General features: G+C 43.7%; 1 protein-coding gene across 5 annotated transcripts in view; it reads right to left on the reverse strand.

Moving 5' to 3' along the window:
• vps13c (vacuolar protein sorting 13 homolog C) overlaps positions 1 to 16,423 on the reverse strand; it is a 52,510-nt gene extending 36,087 nt beyond the window's left edge. For 3 of the 5 annotated variants that reach the window (XM_080300669.1, XM_080300664.1, XM_080300671.1), the window contains exons 1-34: positions 16,170 to 16,423; positions 14,769 to 14,812; positions 14,332 to 14,374; positions 13,733 to 13,828; positions 12,279 to 12,380; positions 11,710 to 11,772; positions 11,160 to 11,234; positions 9,679 to 9,788; positions 9,544 to 9,603; positions 9,403 to 9,462; positions 9,151 to 9,231; positions 8,716 to 8,773; positions 8,448 to 8,575; positions 8,266 to 8,372; positions 8,000 to 8,174; positions 7,570 to 7,632; positions 7,350 to 7,488; positions 7,171 to 7,271; positions 6,657 to 6,799; positions 6,334 to 6,526; positions 6,008 to 6,122; positions 5,424 to 5,560; positions 4,919 to 5,051; positions 4,592 to 4,709; positions 4,365 to 4,497; positions 4,028 to 4,100; positions 3,810 to 3,910; positions 3,539 to 3,692; positions 3,338 to 3,414; positions 2,590 to 2,649; positions 2,171 to 2,321; positions 1,977 to 2,093; positions 1,779 to 1,882; positions 809 to 976 (exon numbers count right to left, since the gene is read on the reverse strand). In XM_080300669.1, coding sequence (XP_080156795.1) covers positions 809 to 976; positions 1,779 to 1,882; positions 1,977 to 2,093; positions 2,171 to 2,321; positions 2,590 to 2,649; positions 3,338 to 3,414; positions 3,539 to 3,692; positions 3,810 to 3,910; positions 4,028 to 4,100; positions 4,365 to 4,497; positions 4,592 to 4,709; positions 4,919 to 5,051; positions 5,424 to 5,560; positions 6,008 to 6,122; positions 6,334 to 6,526; positions 6,657 to 6,799; positions 7,171 to 7,271; positions 7,350 to 7,488; positions 7,570 to 7,632; positions 8,000 to 8,174; positions 8,266 to 8,372; positions 8,448 to 8,575; positions 8,716 to 8,773; positions 9,151 to 9,231; positions 9,403 to 9,462; positions 9,544 to 9,603; positions 9,679 to 9,788; positions 11,160 to 11,234; positions 11,710 to 11,772; positions 12,279 to 12,380; positions 13,733 to 13,828; positions 14,332 to 14,374; positions 14,769 to 14,812; positions 16,170 to 16,269 — 3,582 coding nt within the window. In that variant the 5' untranslated portion in view covers positions 16,270 to 16,423. Of the gene's footprint in view, positions 1 to 808; positions 977 to 1,778; positions 1,883 to 1,976; positions 2,094 to 2,170; positions 2,322 to 2,589; positions 2,650 to 3,337; positions 3,415 to 3,538; positions 3,693 to 3,809; positions 3,911 to 4,027; positions 4,101 to 4,364; positions 4,498 to 4,591; positions 4,710 to 4,918; positions 5,052 to 5,423; positions 5,561 to 6,007; positions 6,123 to 6,333; positions 6,527 to 6,656; positions 6,800 to 7,170; positions 7,272 to 7,349; positions 7,489 to 7,569; positions 7,633 to 7,999; positions 8,175 to 8,265; positions 8,373 to 8,447; positions 8,576 to 8,715; positions 8,774 to 9,150; positions 9,232 to 9,402; positions 9,463 to 9,543; positions 9,604 to 9,678; positions 9,789 to 11,159; positions 11,235 to 11,709; positions 11,773 to 12,278; positions 12,381 to 13,384; positions 13,418 to 13,732; positions 13,829 to 14,331; positions 14,375 to 14,768; positions 14,813 to 16,169 lie in introns of all 5 variants that reach the window. The other 2 variants (XM_080300659.1, XM_026175942.2) reach the window with 2 other exon arrangements.
• Between the last annotated feature and the right edge of the window lie 2,573 nt (positions 16,424 to 18,996).

Raw genomic sequence — 18,996 nt, forward strand, 5'->3', positions numbered from 1 at the left:
CTGGGTCAACACACCTGAATCACAGGATTAGTTCGTTACCAGGCCTCTGGAGAACTTCAAGACATGTTGAGGAGGCCATTTAGCCATTTGAATCAGCTGTGATGGATCAAGGACACATCTAAAACCTGCAGGATACCGGCCACGCTGATCACAGAGTGGCTGAGTGTAGAAGGCCGGAGCCGATTAGATTTGGGCCACAGTGTGTCACAGATAATATAACATAGGTTGATTAGGAAGCATGTCAGACTGTTCACGGTATCCTGCTATGTGCTGCAGACGTCACCTGAAACTGCAGATGTGTGAGCGTGGACTGCTGGATCATAGAGGACATTGGCCACACACAGACAAGGCAAAGACTAGTTCTGTAGTTAGTGACTGTGTTAAGTTGAAGAGCACAGAAACAAAAGCAACACACTCACAACAAATGAAGGAAATTAATACTTCGATATAGGAATCTGAGAAGCCAAATGAAAGAAAGAGCCCACATCACATTTAAACACCGAAATGTGTGTTTAAAAATGAAATGTGTTCAAGACTAGAAGTGTGTGTGTGTGTGTGTGTGTGTGTGTGTGTGTGTGTGTGTGTGTGTGTGTGTGTGTGTGTGTGTGTGTGTGTCCATCACATGTGTTTGTGTATTTATACATTAACCTATAAGCACCATCACAATCAGGAGGGCAACCGTAACCAGGAGCCCAACGGCCTCCACACAGAGACAACAGTCATCTGGCCTTTTAGGGGTCGCCTGTGTGGAGGTCAGGGCTGAGTGTGAATGTGCATTTAATGTGTAGAGAAATATGACGCTCCTTACCAGCAGAGACATGAGGAACTTGTGCAGGTAGACGATATGGATGCAGCCCAGGCGCAGGGTGACCTTCCCGTCCACCTTCGACATGTCGCCGTAGCCGTCGCCCTCGGTTGCCCCGGGAAACAGAGAGAGTTTGAAGCTGAACACTTCCTCACCCACGATGGACACTGCCTGCAGGGTGAAGAAAAGACCACAGCGGCACTTTCCATGACTCGAGACAGAGTACAGAACTTATCCTAGTACTAAAAGATCCCAGCTGACTTTTTACAGAAAAACAAAGACACTTAAGTGCACACAAACTTCTAAAGTAGCTTCTTTGTCTGGACTCAAGGCAGAAAGCAGATCTGATCATATATTGTGGCACGTGTACTGTTAGCATGACAGATGCTCAGGCTTCAGACTGCTTGAAAACCTCTGCTTTAGACAGCTAATATTCACTCCTGGGTCTGTACGACATCAGTGAGAATGGATCTCTCTGTTATGGTTGTCTCAGGGAACCAGCTGTGGCTGACAGAACAGCAGCCGGATCCACATGCTGATGCTGTTAAAGCCTTCCTGCTTATGAGAGGCAGAAAGCTGGCCTTAAAGGAAGGGCAGTTAAGCAGCTTGTTATAGGCTCATAAAAGGATACAGGATTTTAAAGTGCGAGTAATAAAAAACAACCTTAGTGGATTTCAAGAATGAAAATATAGAGCTGGAAATGAGTAATCCACTTGAAATCAATGTTAAACATCCTACTTAATGATCTGAGAAGTCTGTCTTTCTACCGCCTTTAGAATAGAATACAATAGAATGCCTTTTATTGTCACTATACACATGTACAATGAGATACAGAGCATCTCCTACTCAGAGCAGACCTGTGGGAAAGCAAGGTGCTCAGTTTTACAGCGCTACATAAATAGTATACAAAAATATCACATGTACAAATACACTGTGGAAACAAAGTATTCCAGCAAGTTTTCCTGCTGCGGACCTTTCTGTGGATGGTATTGGGGTTGACGTCTGTGACCACGATGTCTCGCAGCCGTGCGAACACCTCCGTCTCCTTCGGCTGCACCAACACAGACGCGTCGATTCCTGCAGAGAGGTCACATGACCACAATTTATGCTTGATCGTGTGCCGTCAGCGTGCCCGTGCTTTTATCTCTCACTTCAGCTCAAGTGTTCGCACCTTGGACTCTGATGTCAGCGATGCTACGGCGGTCATCACACACCTCCACATGGAAACAACCCAACATGGCGACCAACTTGAAATTGAATATTCCTGCATCCTTAGCTCCTTTAGATACTGCAGAGAACGAGAATCATATCCTGTCACATGAAGATCATTCAAGACACACCTGTAACCAGATGGTTAAGCCTCACCTGTCCGGCTCTTTCCAGTCTTCTCCACCTGCTTTTTGACATCTTTGTCTTTGTCTCCGCTGAACTGTGATGGCATGGCGTTGTTCAGGTAATTGATGGTTGAGAGTAGCGCTTTAGTGTGAAGGAGGAAGTCCAGAGAGGAAAACTCCACCTGAAACAGCAGTAGAGAGACACCTGAGAGGAAGCATGGCATCATGAACCGACTGACTGCGAGCCACTATTTGTTTCAGAGATAAAACATCCAGACCCACACTTTTTAAAGCGCTTCTTGGACAGGAAATAATCCCTGAATGACCAACAAATGTCGAGTCACATGTTTGTGTTGTTTGTATTAAGAACAAAAAAAAAAAAAAAGTCATAAACTGAATGACTAAATGCTGATTTTAACAGTGGAATAAAAGAACCGCTCGCCCACTCACCTTCAGCGTCTGCTCAGTGTTTTCAAACAGTGTCTGGAAGTTGGGACCGGCGGGGTCGGCCTGCGGCAGCACAGAGACACAAAAACACGTTCAGCGGGTTCATGTTTCTGTTTGCTGGATAAAAGGCCGATTCTGACTATGTTACCGGACTGATAGCGCCAGGCAAAACGATCTGAACTGTGGTGTTCTGAGCCATTTTTGGCCACATCAACACAATCTTCAGTCACACCACGACCCCACTTACTACATGATTGTGACCTGTCCCAAATCTGTGTCTATTATGTGTAAACAGACCTCTCTGCATTCAGTCATACTTGTTATTAATCTCTGTCTCTCTTCCACAGCATGTCTTTATCCTGTCTCCCTTCTCTCTCTCCAACCAATCACAGCAGATGGCCCCGCCCCTCCCTGAGTCTGGTTCTGCCGGAGGTTTCTTCCTGTTAAAAGGGAGTTTTTCCTTCCCACTGTCGCCAAAGTGCTTGCTCATAGGGGGTTCAATTCAATTCAATTTTATTTATATAGCGCCAAATCACAACAGTCGCCTCAAGGTGCTTTATATCATACAGTAGATCCTACAATAATACATACAGAGAAAAAACCCAACAATGAAATGAGCCCCTATGGCAGTGTAAGTGTGTCCATGTCCTAAAATGAGTGAAATATCTGAGGAGCAGGATCACCAGCAGTGAGATCCAGTACTACATGTAGACCAAACAGGTGAGTCTGCTGGTGGTGTGTTTAATCTTACCTTGATGAACTCCACCTTCAGCAGGTTGGTGCCCTGCTCCGAGGAGCTGATCAGGTGGAGAGGCTGTTTTGTACCACCTGAAACAACAAAAACACATTTAAAAAAAGAACAAAAATATCACGACTACAAATGGAGACTATGAACAGGTACACAACACAAAAGAATTCGTTTAAATTATGATGTTAATAGCATCTGTGCTACCTGGCAGGTCGCAGTAGTCGAGCATGACTCGTTGCAGATACGAGGTGACGCTCAGGTCGAAGCTTCGTTTCTTCCCTTCGGCTCCCAGGTGACAGATACTGAAGGACAGGAAAGTCTTTTCCTGTTCCACCTGCCGGGTCAGCTCCACCAGCACCTGAACACATCGCACGCTGCTCGGTCACACGTTCTCATTTAACACTAGGACACCGCACCCCACCCCCTCCTCATGGGTCGCATGATGACCTGACACGAGAGCCAAACATTCACACACCTCTTTGACTTCAAACTTGAAGTGAACATCAGTGAGATCCTCCACAGTCGAGCGCTGATGATCCTCATCTGTTGATTTCTCACTGGTGTCTTCATCCGAATCTGAACACAAATTACGCACTACAGCATCAGTCACAGCCCACAGCGTCGTACAGCGTAGCTTTAAAGCTTTTAATTTGTTAAAAAACAATAGTCAGTCGAAATGCACCAAGCACTTACCCGTTTCCATGGTGTCGAGGAGGGTGGGGGGAAGGTCAAGTGCTCGCGGTCTCACCTCCACCAACGGCAAGACCTACAACAAGAATCGCCCAAACACGGTCAGCTAAACATCGAAGTGCAGGTAACTCTCACTCCCCAAAGTTCTCTCTGCAATCCCTCTAACATCCCTCAGTCCTCACCCTTGACCTCCCCATCACTCCCCAAACTTTCACCTGTCTCTACCACCCCCCAAATGTTTTTGCTCTGAAGCTTCCATCATCACTCACTCCTCCAATCCCAATATATCCTTTCTATATTAGTGCTTAGCTGCAAGACGAACGGTCTGTACCAAACGTACCTTTAGTGTTGGGGTGGATGGCGAGGAGTCCACGTTGGGTAGAGGGATGCCGTCGACCAGCTCGAGGACACTGTGGATCTTCTGGTCTGAGATCTTAACGTGTAGCAAAGGCAGCTCGCCCGATACCTTAAACCTGAAACGCCAGAAACGATTTGGATAAGGTGCACAGGTGAGTGCAGACGAGTCAGCAGAGAATTTGAACGCCTGTTCACCGGTGGGAATCATACCTGGGCATCCTGGCATCCTTTTCCACCATGCACTTGGCCAAACTGAGAGTGAGATCCATCGGCTGGAGGATGTGTTGGAATGAAGAACCCTGCTGCCGTGCTACCTTCCAAGCCTCACCTGGAATCAGGTTACGACAAATTAACTAAAAATGATAACAGATGTAATCTGAGGAAACACAGTTCACCTACTGGCCACTTTGTTAGGTACACCTGTTCTACTGCTCGTTAACATAAATATGGTGAATGAGCTGGTGCTTATATGCCTTATATGTATTCAATACTTGCACTTTTGTGTATGTGTAGCTCTGTTGTTGTGCGCTGATGTACCTGACTTGCTGTAAAGCACTTGAACTCGGCTCAGCGTCACGCTGTATCTGTCATAGGCTCGATCCATGATTTCCTCCAGAGACGAGAAGGAGGAAGTGGACGACCGGATGCCGCTTTGCTCAACACTGTTTAACTACAGACCAACAAATACACACTGGTGTTAAGTGACAGGCTGTAGTGCAGGCCTGTAAACACTCACGCTGTTGTCTTATCTGTTGCACTACGAGCTGTAAGGTCAAACCACAAAACATTTATGAGGCCAGTTCTATAAAAAGGCAAAACCCAGGCACACCAGGAATTTAGGAAAACAACTGTAAAATATCCAGAACTTAAAACTGTACTGTAACGGAAATTTTTACGAGACACAGCTGACTTTCTTAAGGTCAGTATGTGTATTTATTATTTTTATAGTTAGAGAATATTAAAGAAACTGGTTATCATCATGAAAATATTATAAAAAAGGTATTTTCATCTTAAAAGCAGGGGTAAAACTAAAAGGACTGACCTGAAAGCAGCCAAAGTCCACGATAATGAGGTCCGCCGTGCTGCTGTAGAAGCCCGACTTTGGCAACAGCAGATAGGACGGTTTCAACTCAATCCTCAGGTCCAGGACCTTTCTAGTCTCAATCATGTGAGACAAACCTGCAGAGACATGAATCCCTTAAAGTCCTAAGACCCGAACTCTTCCACGGCATGCATTTTTAATTTCTCTTTGATATTTGGGCTGATTGGGACCCGATGAATGTAAAAACAAAGAATTACTAGGTTGGGTTTTTTTCCTGATTTGTGTTTCTAAGAAAAATAAGAGCCACATATGAGGATATTCGTTTAGAATTTCGATAGAACAGTAGCAGCATAACATCCTCGTAAGTGGATATCAGGCCCTTGTAGAGCAAAATTGAGTATTTTGGTCTAAATAACCCAAAATGTGATGTCCACATATGTGGACGCCAGGTCCTAGGAGGTTAAAGTCCTGGTATGGACCCAACAGTCCTGATCATCATAGGACTACATAACCTGTTCAGCCGTGAGGACAATGGACCCCTGCTCCACCGTAACTGCTGGTTTGAACAGAAAATAGTTACTGACCTGTGGCAGTTTTCTCTTTGATCTCCTCCAGTTTGGAGAGTGTGGCCGTGGTCAGGACCTCCAGATCCACACCTTTCTCTGTCTTAAAGAAGTCGACGATACTGTTGACTGTCAGCTGAAGGATGAAAACACAGAGAGAGACAGGAATCATAAGAAACAACCATTTTTGACTTCCCAGAGACACTTAAATGGGTTAAAGAAGAAGAAGAAGAAGACACAGACACCAGTAAGACTAACAGAAACTAAATGAACGCAACATACGAAAGACAAGCAGCTTTCATTTACTGTGAAAGGTGGTTTATGGCAAACGTGATCAGAACGATTACCGCATCATAGATGATCTCCACAGGCTGAGACTCGACTCTGAGCAGCTGGTCACCAGTGCTTTCCTCGGGGTTCAACTCGAACAAAACGCTGAGCAGAGACGAGGACGAGTCGCCCATTGAGGCGATGAGTGAGGGCGTCGCCCCCTGCTGCTGCAAACCAGTAACATACCAGTGCTGCAAGGTCGTCTCCACCCTGCAGCAGAGCAGGGTCAATACAAATACCAGTCAGACTGACATGGATATGTGGACCTTCCACCAAAAGTAGCACTAGAATATTTCAGCAGGTTGATTTATTTCATGTGTGTAAAATAAAAACCCCTGACCTGATGGCCTGAGCTCCGGGCCTCTGAGAGATTTTCGTCTTGAGGTCGATCATCTGGACCTTGAGGATCTCTGGTACATTGGGTTCCTCTCTGACCGTGACCGAAGTCCTCAGTAGCTGGAAATTGACGATCACAGCTACATACTGAAACAGACAAGTTCACGCCAGCTCAGTGTTACCAAAAAGTCTGGGTCCTGCTTCAAGTAGAGTCGGGTATTTTCAAATCTGCGCTTCATTTGACATTTGTGGGCGTGTAAATGATGAAAAACAAAATGTCTATAATTAGTCAGCTGCTGAGTGAGGACGCTGCAGCATGATTGTAGAAGCATGAAATGCTTCTTTGCATAGACACCTCACACGGTTAATCCGAGTGTCAGATTTTTACAACCGGATAATTAAAACTGAGTGTTTACTTGGATATAGTTTGCTCTGATGAGGGTGCTAAAGGCAACAATGGGAAACTTGAACTTATCATCTACAAAGCCCACGAGCATGCAGATAGCAGGTGTGTTTACCTTTCTGGGTAAAGCCAGATTGTGAGAGCTGCCACTGTACCCGATGGCTGTGTACAGCTTTTCCTTCTCCTCTGCGGTCATGATTTGGTCGAGTCCTGAACCTGAACAACGGCAGACACGCTTTCAGCCGCCAGTTTGGACAGAGCGAGGTTTTTAAGGGGAATCTGAATATCACTTACTCTCCGGCTCTTTGCTCTCCTCTGGCGCCTGCTCCTCCTTTTTAGCCTTCCTCCCAAATAAGCTGCTGAAGAAACCTCCTCCCTGCTTTTGTCCTGCCGCCGCCTTCTTTGCTGCCACCTTCTGTCCTGATCTGATCACCTGCAGGGGGGGGGAAGACGAGCATATGGCGTATAGCTAGCCTGAACTCTCCTCTGGTCTAATTTCAGTCACTGTGTTTACCTCCATGTGCGCCTGTTGTCGGCCCAGAGTGATGTTGAAAACATCCAGAACTTTCTCGAGATCCTGGAGGAGCAAACAGCAGGGAAACAGCAGCAGCAAAGTTCAGCTTCTTTATGAGCTCTTATTGGCAGCTAAAATCCTCATAATTAGGATTCATTAGTTACATTCAGTAACTAAGGCAAAAAAGCAGAAATCAAACACATGACTGGAATTTTCGTTCATTTTAAAGTGATCTTAAGTTACTTCATCTTCGTCATCTTCAGCAGAGTGGTGGAAGATTACAGAGTGCTTTGTGTAATTGGTGGAGATAAAATTCCCACTTGATACTGTTAGCTCTGACTCACCACCACAGCTACATGTGAGCGACTGTGGTTTCTGTTGGGTGTGCGCTCTGTTTAAGCTTGGCGCTGCTGTACAGAGACACCTTTACCTGGACTTGTTGCTCAGTTTCCTGGCTCACTTTGCCCTGGCTCAGCAGTTTGGTCTTGTAGGCGTTCTTGTAAGCCTTCAGGTTCTCCCGATGACGTTTAATGTTAGACCAGGACCACGTGTGTGAAAGAGGGTGGATGTGGACCTCTGTCACGCTGTTGACGCCGTACTTCCACCTGAGAGAGGCAGAGGAAGCAAATATTTGTGAGTTTCTGAGTCGATTTTGTTCCCTGATCATCTCCGAATTGTAAACTTTACAAAACAGACCAGAGTTTGACGTTTCCTTTCACTGGGACGTCCGGCCTGAACTTCCTGTAGGGCGCGTTCTTCACCATGCAGTCGATGGACTCCAGCAGCTCCACCATGGTGAGGTACTGTACAGGAATCCGAGGGGAATGTTTAGAGAACAGTCTCACCTGTCTTTGCCTCCCATCTTGGTCTCATATTACCTGTGGTTTGGTCATCTCGATGGCAATGCTCTGGACCTCCAGCTGAAGATCTGCCTTCGGACTCTTCAGCTCCAGCTCAGCGCTCGGGTTGATGCATATTTTAGCCGAAGCGAAGATTGGTTTGAAAACTTCAGGGAGAAAAATATTTATGGGTGAAATTTGTGTGGATTTCACTGAGTGTAAGACGGTAAATACAGAAATGCAACAGAACAGGGAGGCTGAACTATGTGAATGCTGTTCCTCCTTTTAAAAGAAGCGTTGAACTCACTGTACTGATAGTGAGGAAGCTCCTGGTCCTTAGTGCAAATCCCAGATTTTAGCTGGCCCTGCACGAGAGGAGGAGACAGACGATGAGCGTGAATGTTTCCTCTGACAACAGAATTAGGGTCACTCGGCTGACAGGTACGTACATTTGTGGCTCTCATCTTGCAAACTGTTGAAATTAATGCAACTTACAGTGTCTCCCTTTATGGCTGTAACCAACATAGGGATCACTGGATGACTCCATGAAATGATGACGATTACCTCATTATTTGCTCAAATTAAATTAAAGGTTTAGGACTAAGCAACAGCTTTATAGCTGTAGTTAACATTTACATGCCTTTTCACTTATCATTAGTTTTATTTTTACTTTTTATTCTTGTTATATTTTTATTGTTAATTAAGAATCAGCTCAAATCAGGTGACTCTGTTCCCAACTCACCACGATGTCCTCCCACGATCCTTTGTAAAAGATCGGACTGTTGACGTTCCAGTAGGCGCAGAGAGACTTCAGACTCCCGAGCTGCGGTAAACATGTAAACAGCAGCAATCAAAATCATGGATCGATCCACATCACATGACCGATGAGCTATTCTGCATCCTTCACACAGGTGACGTGCAATTTAAGCTTTAAGCTTACAAACACCAGATAACAAGGAACACAGAATTAGAGGGCAAGCAGAGCATCTGTCACCTTATAGATGATCTTTGCTGCCTCGTTCAGGATGCACTCTTTCCAGGTCGCATCAGTGGTCTAAAAAAACCCAAAGAAAACACAGCGATGTACCAACAGCAACTGCACAGGTAGCTGGAAGTGTGTATGCGTATATGTTACCTTAAGGCTGAGCTCTGACAGCGTCACTCCCATAGACAGGGGGCGCTGTGGATCCGACAGCTAAAACAAAACAGAGCAGACATGAGCTGACTCACCTTAACGAGTATCCGGATTTGAACCTGGATCAGTACTTACATCATCTTCGTAGCGCAAGTGGATGCTGCTGATGTTCACCTGCAGGTTTTTAATCACCTGAGTGGCCATTTTCTCCGCAAACGTGTCCTTCTTTTCTTCCTTGGGTTTGTCTGAAACAATAAACAGTATAAAGCAAGTCTTACTTACTTGGATTCATACCATTTTTACTTCACGCTGGATACAGATGGTTTGTTTCTGTTCATTCATAAAAAGATTCTGAGCTTTAAAAGGCAGGTCCAAGAAACCAATATGTAACAGAGATCCTGAAATATCAAATCAGCTTGAACTGATGCTACCTGTCTTGTGATTTCACACTGACCTCTTCACAGATCAGATTTTCACTACCATATAGAAATGGCCAAAATAATAAACAGTAAAACTGCAATCTTTCTAGAATATTTATAAGTGGTATCAGTCAAAACTATTGTTTCAGTTCGTTTAGTGTAATATTTTGAGGACCAACAGGCTTTGTGTTGATCATAGTGACCAGGTGGGTGGAGGCTGGTGGTACCACCTGGCATATTAAATAACACTGAACACCTTTACCAGAATTTAAATGTGAAAACACACTGCATAACCATCGAAATATCCAAATGGACTAGACTGCAAAGAGACCCTGTCACACAGGCCTAACGAGCTGTTGGTGACCTCATGGAGCCACTACAAAGATGAGGTTTTTCACTCACTATGTGGCTAGCATTACACATTTTCTCCTAGCAACCAGTGGTTTCCGGGTGGGTCTCTAGGCATGTGTGATTGGGGCCTTACAGGAAAAATGTCTAAACAAAAATAAATAATTTCACTGAACTACTATGAAGAACTGTTTGCAGTACTGAGTTCATTCAGCTTAAAAACAGGACTGTAGTGACTCAGACACACCTGTGAGGTAAGGTAGAGGAGACAGCAGTGCAGTTTAACAGAGCAGCTAGCAAAAGCTCAAAGATCAGAGAGAAAGAAGGAGCAGAGAAGTCACAGGAAGAGTCAAGTATTCACAAATTAGGAATTAGGTCATCCACAGTGCGCTCTATTCATGTCCAGCTCATCACTTAACAACCTAACAGCCTAAAAAGGGATGCTGCACGGCAGTCTGCCTAACTCCTGCCAGAAGAGAGACTCCCAGTGTGTAAGAGAAGTGGCTTCAGAAACCTTATTTAAACGGGAAGGTAATTCTGTATTGGCACTGTATTATTTAAGATCTTATATGTATATTATTAACCTGACATGAACACTGGTGTCTCTCGTAAGCCCGATACTCTACATGAACCACTTTATAAAAATGCTCCCGGGTCCTTGAATGATAAAAGTCTGCTTCATTAATGGTATAAGTCAAAGGATAATCACTCTCTGTTACAACTTATGAGACCATCTTTCCAGAACAACAGAATCTCCCAGCTGAGTAACATCGTTCTGAATGGTTGATCCAAACAAAAGGACCACGCGCCTGTTTTAAAGCACAAACTCAGTGAAAATGTGAAACTCACCTTCTTTGTGGTCATGTCGTTTCAGCTTCTTCAAGGCTTTTTTGTGCTTTTTGTGTTTTTTACGTCCTTTTGGGACTTTGGCAGCGTTAAAGGAAGAGACGGCAGTTAGTGTGAGAAAAGCCCGAAAGCACACAGACTGCAGGAAGCAGCAGCAGAAGACTCACACATTCAACACTAAAACCAAACTGCTGAACATGTGCGAGCCCGAGAGCACAGATGGGGGGCAGAGATACAAACTAGCACCTCTTACATTTCTTGACGTAATCAGAGTGAGCTCTGAGATAATGTGTGTTTATTAACTAAAGGCAAACGGCTAATTAATGGAGCAATATGGCCAAAAAAAACAAACAAAGAATGATTCAAATTCAAATCCCTGAACATCTGAAGCTTTTTTTTTTTTTAACTGGAATTTTATTGGACTGAAGAGCTGTGAAATGCAGCCTTACCTTCTGATGCCAGCATGCACCTACACACGTGTGTGACGCCGACCTGTGTGTCTGTGTGCGTTAACCTTTATGTTTCATTGTGTGTGCCGCACTGTGCGCTTTACCCTTGACTGGCTCCTTGTAAACCACGCTCTCCAGACTGAACAGCAGATCTCCGGTTTGAGATGCTGACAGCCAACGCAGCATGAACGGGACAAACAGGATGTTAATACATTCATCCATTCACCTGTGCAGGACATGATTCACACACTGCGGCGGTCTGGTTTGGACACTTCTGACCTGAAACCTCACAGTGGAAACCTAATGGTGAAGCTCTGACACTTAACACACACATCTGGGTAGAATCTGCACATACGGGATGAGAATTATTTGGTAGCTTAAGCTGTTTAGTTTGCAAACCTGCAAAAAAAAATCTGAGTTCAGTGCTGCAAAATGTTTTTTTAAAAATACCCTGAAAAAATATCTAGGACTAAACTGAGACTCTGGTTTCTTCGCAGAAACACCAAGTGGAGGAACTAAAACTGTGCCTGTTTGTGTGGTGGGAAAAATGTGAACTGGAGGAAGCGAAAGTTAAAACCACAGGAAAATTTAGCAGAGCAAAGATGGCAAATGAAGCAGGAAACAGAAAAATCCACAGGTATCCACAGGTGTCACTGAGGTCAGACTGACTCACCCCTGCGTGCGGCCATCTGCAGCGCATCCTCGATGCGTTGCAGTTCCCTCTGCTTGGCCTCCTGCTGGTAACGCTCCTCCTTCGCTGCATCATACTTTAATGCTGAGAAAAACAACCAAAACAAAGCCAGAGTTAGTTTTAACCTCCACCAGCGTCGACCTGGTGCCTGCTCTGAACTGTCTCCTCCTACTGGATAAAGAGCCAGTTTGTCCCTGCCGTCCCTCACGGGACCTCTCCGTGTAGTTGGAGCTCCCTGTGGAGTTTCACCACAAACAAACTAAAGTTCAGTTTACATTCAGCATGTCAGGAGTTACTGTGTATCTTACAAATGTGTTCAAGGTGTTGTCATCTTTATAAAGCATTTACTGGCATGCTGCTGTGTATCTCGCTTTGTTGCGCAAACATTGTCTTTGCATATCATCTCTGGTTCTGTTTTTCTTGCGCACAGAGATACAGACTGACAGCAAAACTGCTCCTTTGGGTTACTTGAAGTCAAAACAGGATCACATGAAAAAACTGTTACAATCAGTCTTTAAGTAAGAGCCGCTTATAGAAAAGAAACAAAACATATTACACTTGTAATATGACTTCTTTCTCTCACCCCAACCAGTTGCAGCAGATGGCCCCGCCCCTCCCTGAGCCTGGTTAAAAGGGAGTTTTTCTTCCTACTGGACACAAACCTTTTCCAGATCCCCATATATCCCTTTGAAACATCCCAGGATTAGTTTTCAGAAATCCCTACATCAAGATTAAGGAAGAACCCCAGACGGGAAACCAGATACCTCTACACAAAACCACCGAGACGGTTAATCAGAGCTGCACGATAAGTTTACTGGAAATTGCTGTTTTTTGTTTTTACCTGAAAGGTTTTTCTACACACCTTAAATCCAAATTCAACACAAAGCTGTAGCAGTTTCACAGTAAAAGCTCTCCACTAATCTAACAGCATAGAGGCTTTTACTTTGAAGGAATTTAAAAACGGATTACAAGTTAAACCGCTGTTATCATACACTTATTTGTTTTTTGACATCGTGCAGCCCTGACAGGAAGCCCAGAGAACGGATCGGACCTAAACCCGAACCTCCACCTCTGAACTGGTAGCTTACCGTTATAAGGACTCGTTTTCAGCTGAGATCCAGCTGGAACACACACATAAAAGCTGAGAAAACACTCCTTTATCAAAAGCAACACACTGTTAGTAAACTAGCCACACCTCCATGATGCCATCTGTTAGAAAAGCCTGAAAAAAAACCCCTCTCTCCTGTGTGTGTGTGTGTGTGTGTGTGTGTGTGTGTGTGTGTGTATATAGGAGTTATCATAAGCTGTATACAACTGATTACCAGCTCAAAAGAAAATGTATCGTCCACCTTCTGAGTTCAACTTCCTGTTTCTTCTTCTACTTCATGTGACACTTGCCTGGAAAGATGCTTATCTGCAAATTCAGCATAACTTACTGGCTCCAGGGACAACCAGAAGGTAAAGACCCTCCAATGTGGCAACCACAGCATCATTGTAGAGGTTCTTCCAGGGGATTTTCAAAGTCAGCTTCCCTGAAACACAAACACAGATTCTTTCTGATTATCAAAAGGAAAATGTTCAACATCCCAACCCTTACAGAAGTCTTCTAGATGCTGGTGATTGGTCCAGCTTTTGGTGTGTTTGTGTTTATGCTGGCTATCTGCACTCGTGCACGTAGGGATATCACTTCCAGCTGATCATCATCAGATTAAACAGGAAGGAGCTGAGTAAGCTTAGATTTTTAATTGCTCTCTTAAACCTTCAGCAGCTTGCTAAACAGGTTTGGTAGCATTAACTAAGAATTTACCACCCTACCATTATGTTTACATATGATCACTTGAGGCTACTGCCGAAAAAAAAAGAAGCATTGCTGTGTCAAAATGCTAACGTCGAGGTTTTGAGGGTGTGTGTGCGTGTGCGGGGGTAGATACATATTTGGTCTATGGGGATGGCTGACTTGTGATGTGAAGCAATAAAGCACACAAAGAGCTTCAAAAAAGATGGCATGAGGTGAATAACAACCATCAGAACTCACCGATCTGTCCGGCCTTCACTTTGAAGGGAACATCAAACTCACTCTGAAACACAAATGCACACACTATTAGCACCATGGCCTGTGGAAAGGGATGACGAGCCAGGGGTCCAGGCTTAAACTCTGCCATTTTGAGTATTCTCACTCAAAACACACTCCAAACTACTAAAGCATCTCAGAGCAAACAGGAAGTGAGAATTTTGCAGCCTACAGGTTATGTGGTTAGCCTGTGTTTACAACACATATGATTTAACAAGCTAGCAATCTTCTGTAACCATGAGGAGGCCACAGTTATCACACCATCACAACACCATGTGACAACCAAGCAGAGTACAAAGGCCAAAAACAGACTCCTTTACATTAAAAGCTCAGGCCACTCTATAAAATCATCACACTAAACCACAGGCTGCACGTGTCAGTGTGTGAGGTTTGGGACTTACCAGAGCATTTTCTTTAACTCGCAGGTTCTCAAGGACAACATTTCCTGTAAGAAATCAGAAGAAGAATCAGAGTCAGCATATCTGATTGTGTGTTTACAAAAAGAATCATATGTTTCACACGTATCCCTTTAAATGCTTCATTTGGCAAAATTAAGGTAAAACTTTAAACTCATTCTGATACAAATACTCGGGTGTATCAGCCTGATTTTGCTACAGCAGTTTTATCGATAAACCTGCCCAGGATCCACCTGGATGTGAAATCCTTCAGGTGATTTTCCATAAGCATCTAAGCCAGTATTTGATTAGTGGAGAGAAGCTTCCTTCTCATGTGTGCCAGCAGCATGTTTACAGATATGAGGAAACATTAGGAAGCAGGAATGTAGCCAGACAGGCGGCAGCACATTGCCCACATGTTACACTTCTGCCATGTTCACATATTACTGACATGTAATGTCCTGGAGTTTTTACTGAAACTGGTTTGAACATGTACACAAAGGCTAACTAACTTGAGGATGTTTGCTTGTTATATTGCACAAGTAACAGACATTAAAAGGTTAATGAGTCCCAGTTAACTTCCTCATGAAAGACTATTCAATTAAATTTCCAGCCGTGGCTTTGCTGTAACATCATTTTAATATGTTTAAGTGAAAGCATTTAATCAGTCTGTGTAGCAGTGACAAAAATAACCATGCTGATGATAATGGCTTAACCGCAGACGTGCTGCAGTGTGTGTGTGTGTCTGATAAGCTGCAGGTTAACTGAATTAACTGAATGCACCTTCTGTGTGTCACTTTAACTTCAGCGCCACTTCACGCTGACTGATCTGGTATCTGGATGAGGCCCAAACACCAGGACATGTGCAGCGGGCTGAGGGTCCGCTTTCAGTTACTGGACCCGAATGTGGGCTGCAAAGTTCAGTCCCCCTCCAGCGCCTGACCTCGTTGTAATATCCGGTAATTCAATAACAACGAGTCGCTGTGAAAGCTGGACGTGAAAACACTCAAATGTCCGTGTTTATTCTCCCGCTGTGAGTCACTCTTTAGTTCGGCGAACATTTAACAAACTTAAAGCATCCCCAGTCAGCAAAAAATAATATTCAACCACAGCACTCAGTAGCTTCCCCTTCTACTTCGCTGTATATTAAGTGGAGGTGTAGCCCAAACACCAGACGAAGCTTTAACGAAAGTTAAAATTTCACCAGAACACATACTAAATTACAGCTTAAATTGATGCCGATATTATCAATAAACTCTATCGCTTTACAGTATGTGTTCAGACACTTTAATTATACTTGTCAAGTTGTGCAAAAAGACGCAAGCACTAAATTTAGAAATTTTCGAACGGAGTCTGGCTCGGATGCGTGTACAACAGAGACAGTTCCTAGCTAGCTGCAGAACCCACCTCCCCAGATCCCGATCTTGAGCTGAGACTTGTCGAGATTCTCCACGTAGTCTCCGATGAACCTATTGAGCAGGTCGCTGACCAGAGACTCGAAAACCATGACCGAAAGCTCCGGGATGGACCCAAATACAGGGTCACCGTCAGCTTTCCCCTGATTTCCGGATCAGCTGATGACAGATATTCAAGTCTGACAGCTTCCGAGCTCGACTGCTCTGCCTGGTCGATTAGCTCCGTCTGTGTGAGAAACCAGTGCGTGTGTGAGAAGGAGAGCATCGATCAATCAGTCAGGTGAGAGTGAGTCAGAGCTGGAGGGGTGTGTGTGATTTCTCCTCGACCTGGTTTGTGAAAGAAAAGATTCTTTGTGTTTCAAGTCTCCGAGGACGCACTGTGTGTAATATCAGCACTCGGGTCCCCAATTACAGTGACTGTAGTAATGCAATGCTCATAAAAACTTTCTTGAACAAGAATAATATTTTTAAAGCAAGACACCCCAACAGTGTGTTAGCAGCACAGAGCCACTGCTGTCATTGTGCACAGCGCTGCACAGTTGATAAGATCGGTGGAGAGAATATAGTGATACGGATCACTGATTTTCTGACAGCGGTGAACCGAAAGTGTCCAAACCACAAACAATAAAATGAAACTTAAGTGCATCTGCAGAATAAACAGTTAACAGGTTCAGGCTCTGGGACTCAGACTGATGTTTAAAAGAAACTATAAATATCCACCTAATTATGTTACAATAAAAACAATAATATTTTTGATTATTTTTTTTAACTGAATGATTTGCAAATATGTATAGATTTATAGCCCCGAAATAACCAACGCTGTGCCTTGATGATAGAGGGAGATGGATACTGTGAGGTCAAAAGTGAATTGAACTAATCAGACAAAACAGAAAACAGCTCGGCCCTCCTGCCTGCGATGCTAAAGTTGATTTGAATGCTTGGTCTGGAAGCTTATTTCTAAAATGCTTTTGGTGCATAGACTGTATATAAAAGTTGGACGTGATCAAGTTAAAGTGAAATCTCGGGCTGAGCATTTTCACGGTTACCCTGTTGGGATTTTGAAATGGGACACCACATGCCCATAAAATATATGTAGCAACTTGTCCATTAGTGGCATAATGTGCTTCACCTTATTACTTTTTAAACACCATTATTCTAAAGTAAGCATCAGATTACATTCAGTAAGTGAGCAAAAGTAGCAACTGAGACTATCATTTCATCAAAAAAGTGTTTAGTGAAGTCACAAATCAAGCGTGACTGGATCATATCTTCTTTGCAGTTTGACTTCTTTTTGAAGCCACTCCCTGCTGGCCATTGGAAAGAGTGCAGGCTGAAGCTGAAGCTGTGTCTATCCTTTATATACAGTCTATGATGTGGCTGGATTTAGGCTGCACCACAGCAAGCAATTTGCTCTCCACACATCAGTTTGTTGCTGACAGTTGGACACTAGCAGACATCCATGGCTCTGGTTGCCTAGGTAACCCTTTAGCGTATTTACCACCAGGTCATATATCTATCAAGGTATGCTGCATAGTCTTTTACTGGTAGTCTTTTCAATTGAAGCATTAAAATGTTATCTTTGGAACCGCGCACTTTGAGCTGTCTGCAGTTTTTTCAGCCTTAGTCGCTTAAACTTGCCAGATGTGGTTTATTTTCTACATCTGTTCACAGTTGTGAAGCACTTTATTAACACACGCAAAGCCTTTTTATTCACACAGGCTAAAGTCAGCAGGTGTTGATTTGTCCTGCTCTGTGTTTTCCCCGCATTGTAAACCTGCACATCTCCATTTTCTGTGTTAAGCACATTGAGTGTATATGTAATGAAATGTGCTATAAAAATAAAATCGTCATCATTTGTCAGTGTAATGTTTGTCTGCACCTTAACATGAAACACCTGCTAGATGATACGTGACACACTGGTGGAAAATAGAACCTACGGCAAAAGGAGAACTCTGCAAATACACGGAGGTCCATAAGTTTTTGGACAATTACATAGTTCTTGTCATTTGTCTTGTGAATTTTCTTTTTTTGATATAGTTAGGGTTGGATCCGGCGACCCTGAGACCTTACTTAGTTTTACTGTGTGGAATTAAAGAAATTATTTTACAGCTACAATATATCCTGCAGCATTAATATTGCATTAACAATATAATCTACAGCATTGACATTGCATTAAGATGGTTATTAAACCTGCTGGCTTTACATTAACCTTTTATTACAGGGGCAGCCATAATAATTGTATACGCACATTTTGTGGTTATTAAAGAGTTAAAGCTCAGTCAATTAAGGAAAGGTCATAAACCTCGTTCGGCGCGATGTCCGGGCGATCTATTGTGTAAGTGACTTGGAGCTATAGAAGGTTAAAACTGCATACACGCTTACAAAACATATAGTACATATAATCTAGAAACAGGCCTGAAACTATTCAGCAACCTGTGGCGTTTGAGTCAAAGGAGCTTGCAAAGAAAAGCGTCTGGACTTCTTTAAGTTGCTTGAAGACGTTTCACCTCTCATCCGAGAAGATTCTTCAGTTCGCTTAGTAACAGGTGACAGAAGATGTGTCAAAAAGAAGACAAGTCCCTGGGGACCTTGAGGGCCTGGATTCATCGCCATATTTGGACGAAGATGCTAGGGAGGGGAACTTCGGTGCCTGCATTTATCTCTTAAAATTGATCGTTGTCTGTAAAAAATGCAAATAATGTTCTTAAGATGCAAAAACGCGAGAAGGGGTGTCAAACCCTGACATTATAAAAGCAATTGCTTGTGTATTTTTGGGTGGAGATCTATGCTGATTGTATGCAATATCCATCTCCCTGTGT

Source organism: Astatotilapia calliptera, chromosome 1 (assembly GCF_964374335.1).
Source record: "Astatotilapia calliptera chromosome 1, fAstCal68.1, whole genome shotgun sequence".
Classification (NCBI taxonomy): domain Eukaryota; kingdom Metazoa; phylum Chordata; class Actinopteri; order Cichliformes; family Cichlidae; genus Astatotilapia; species Astatotilapia calliptera.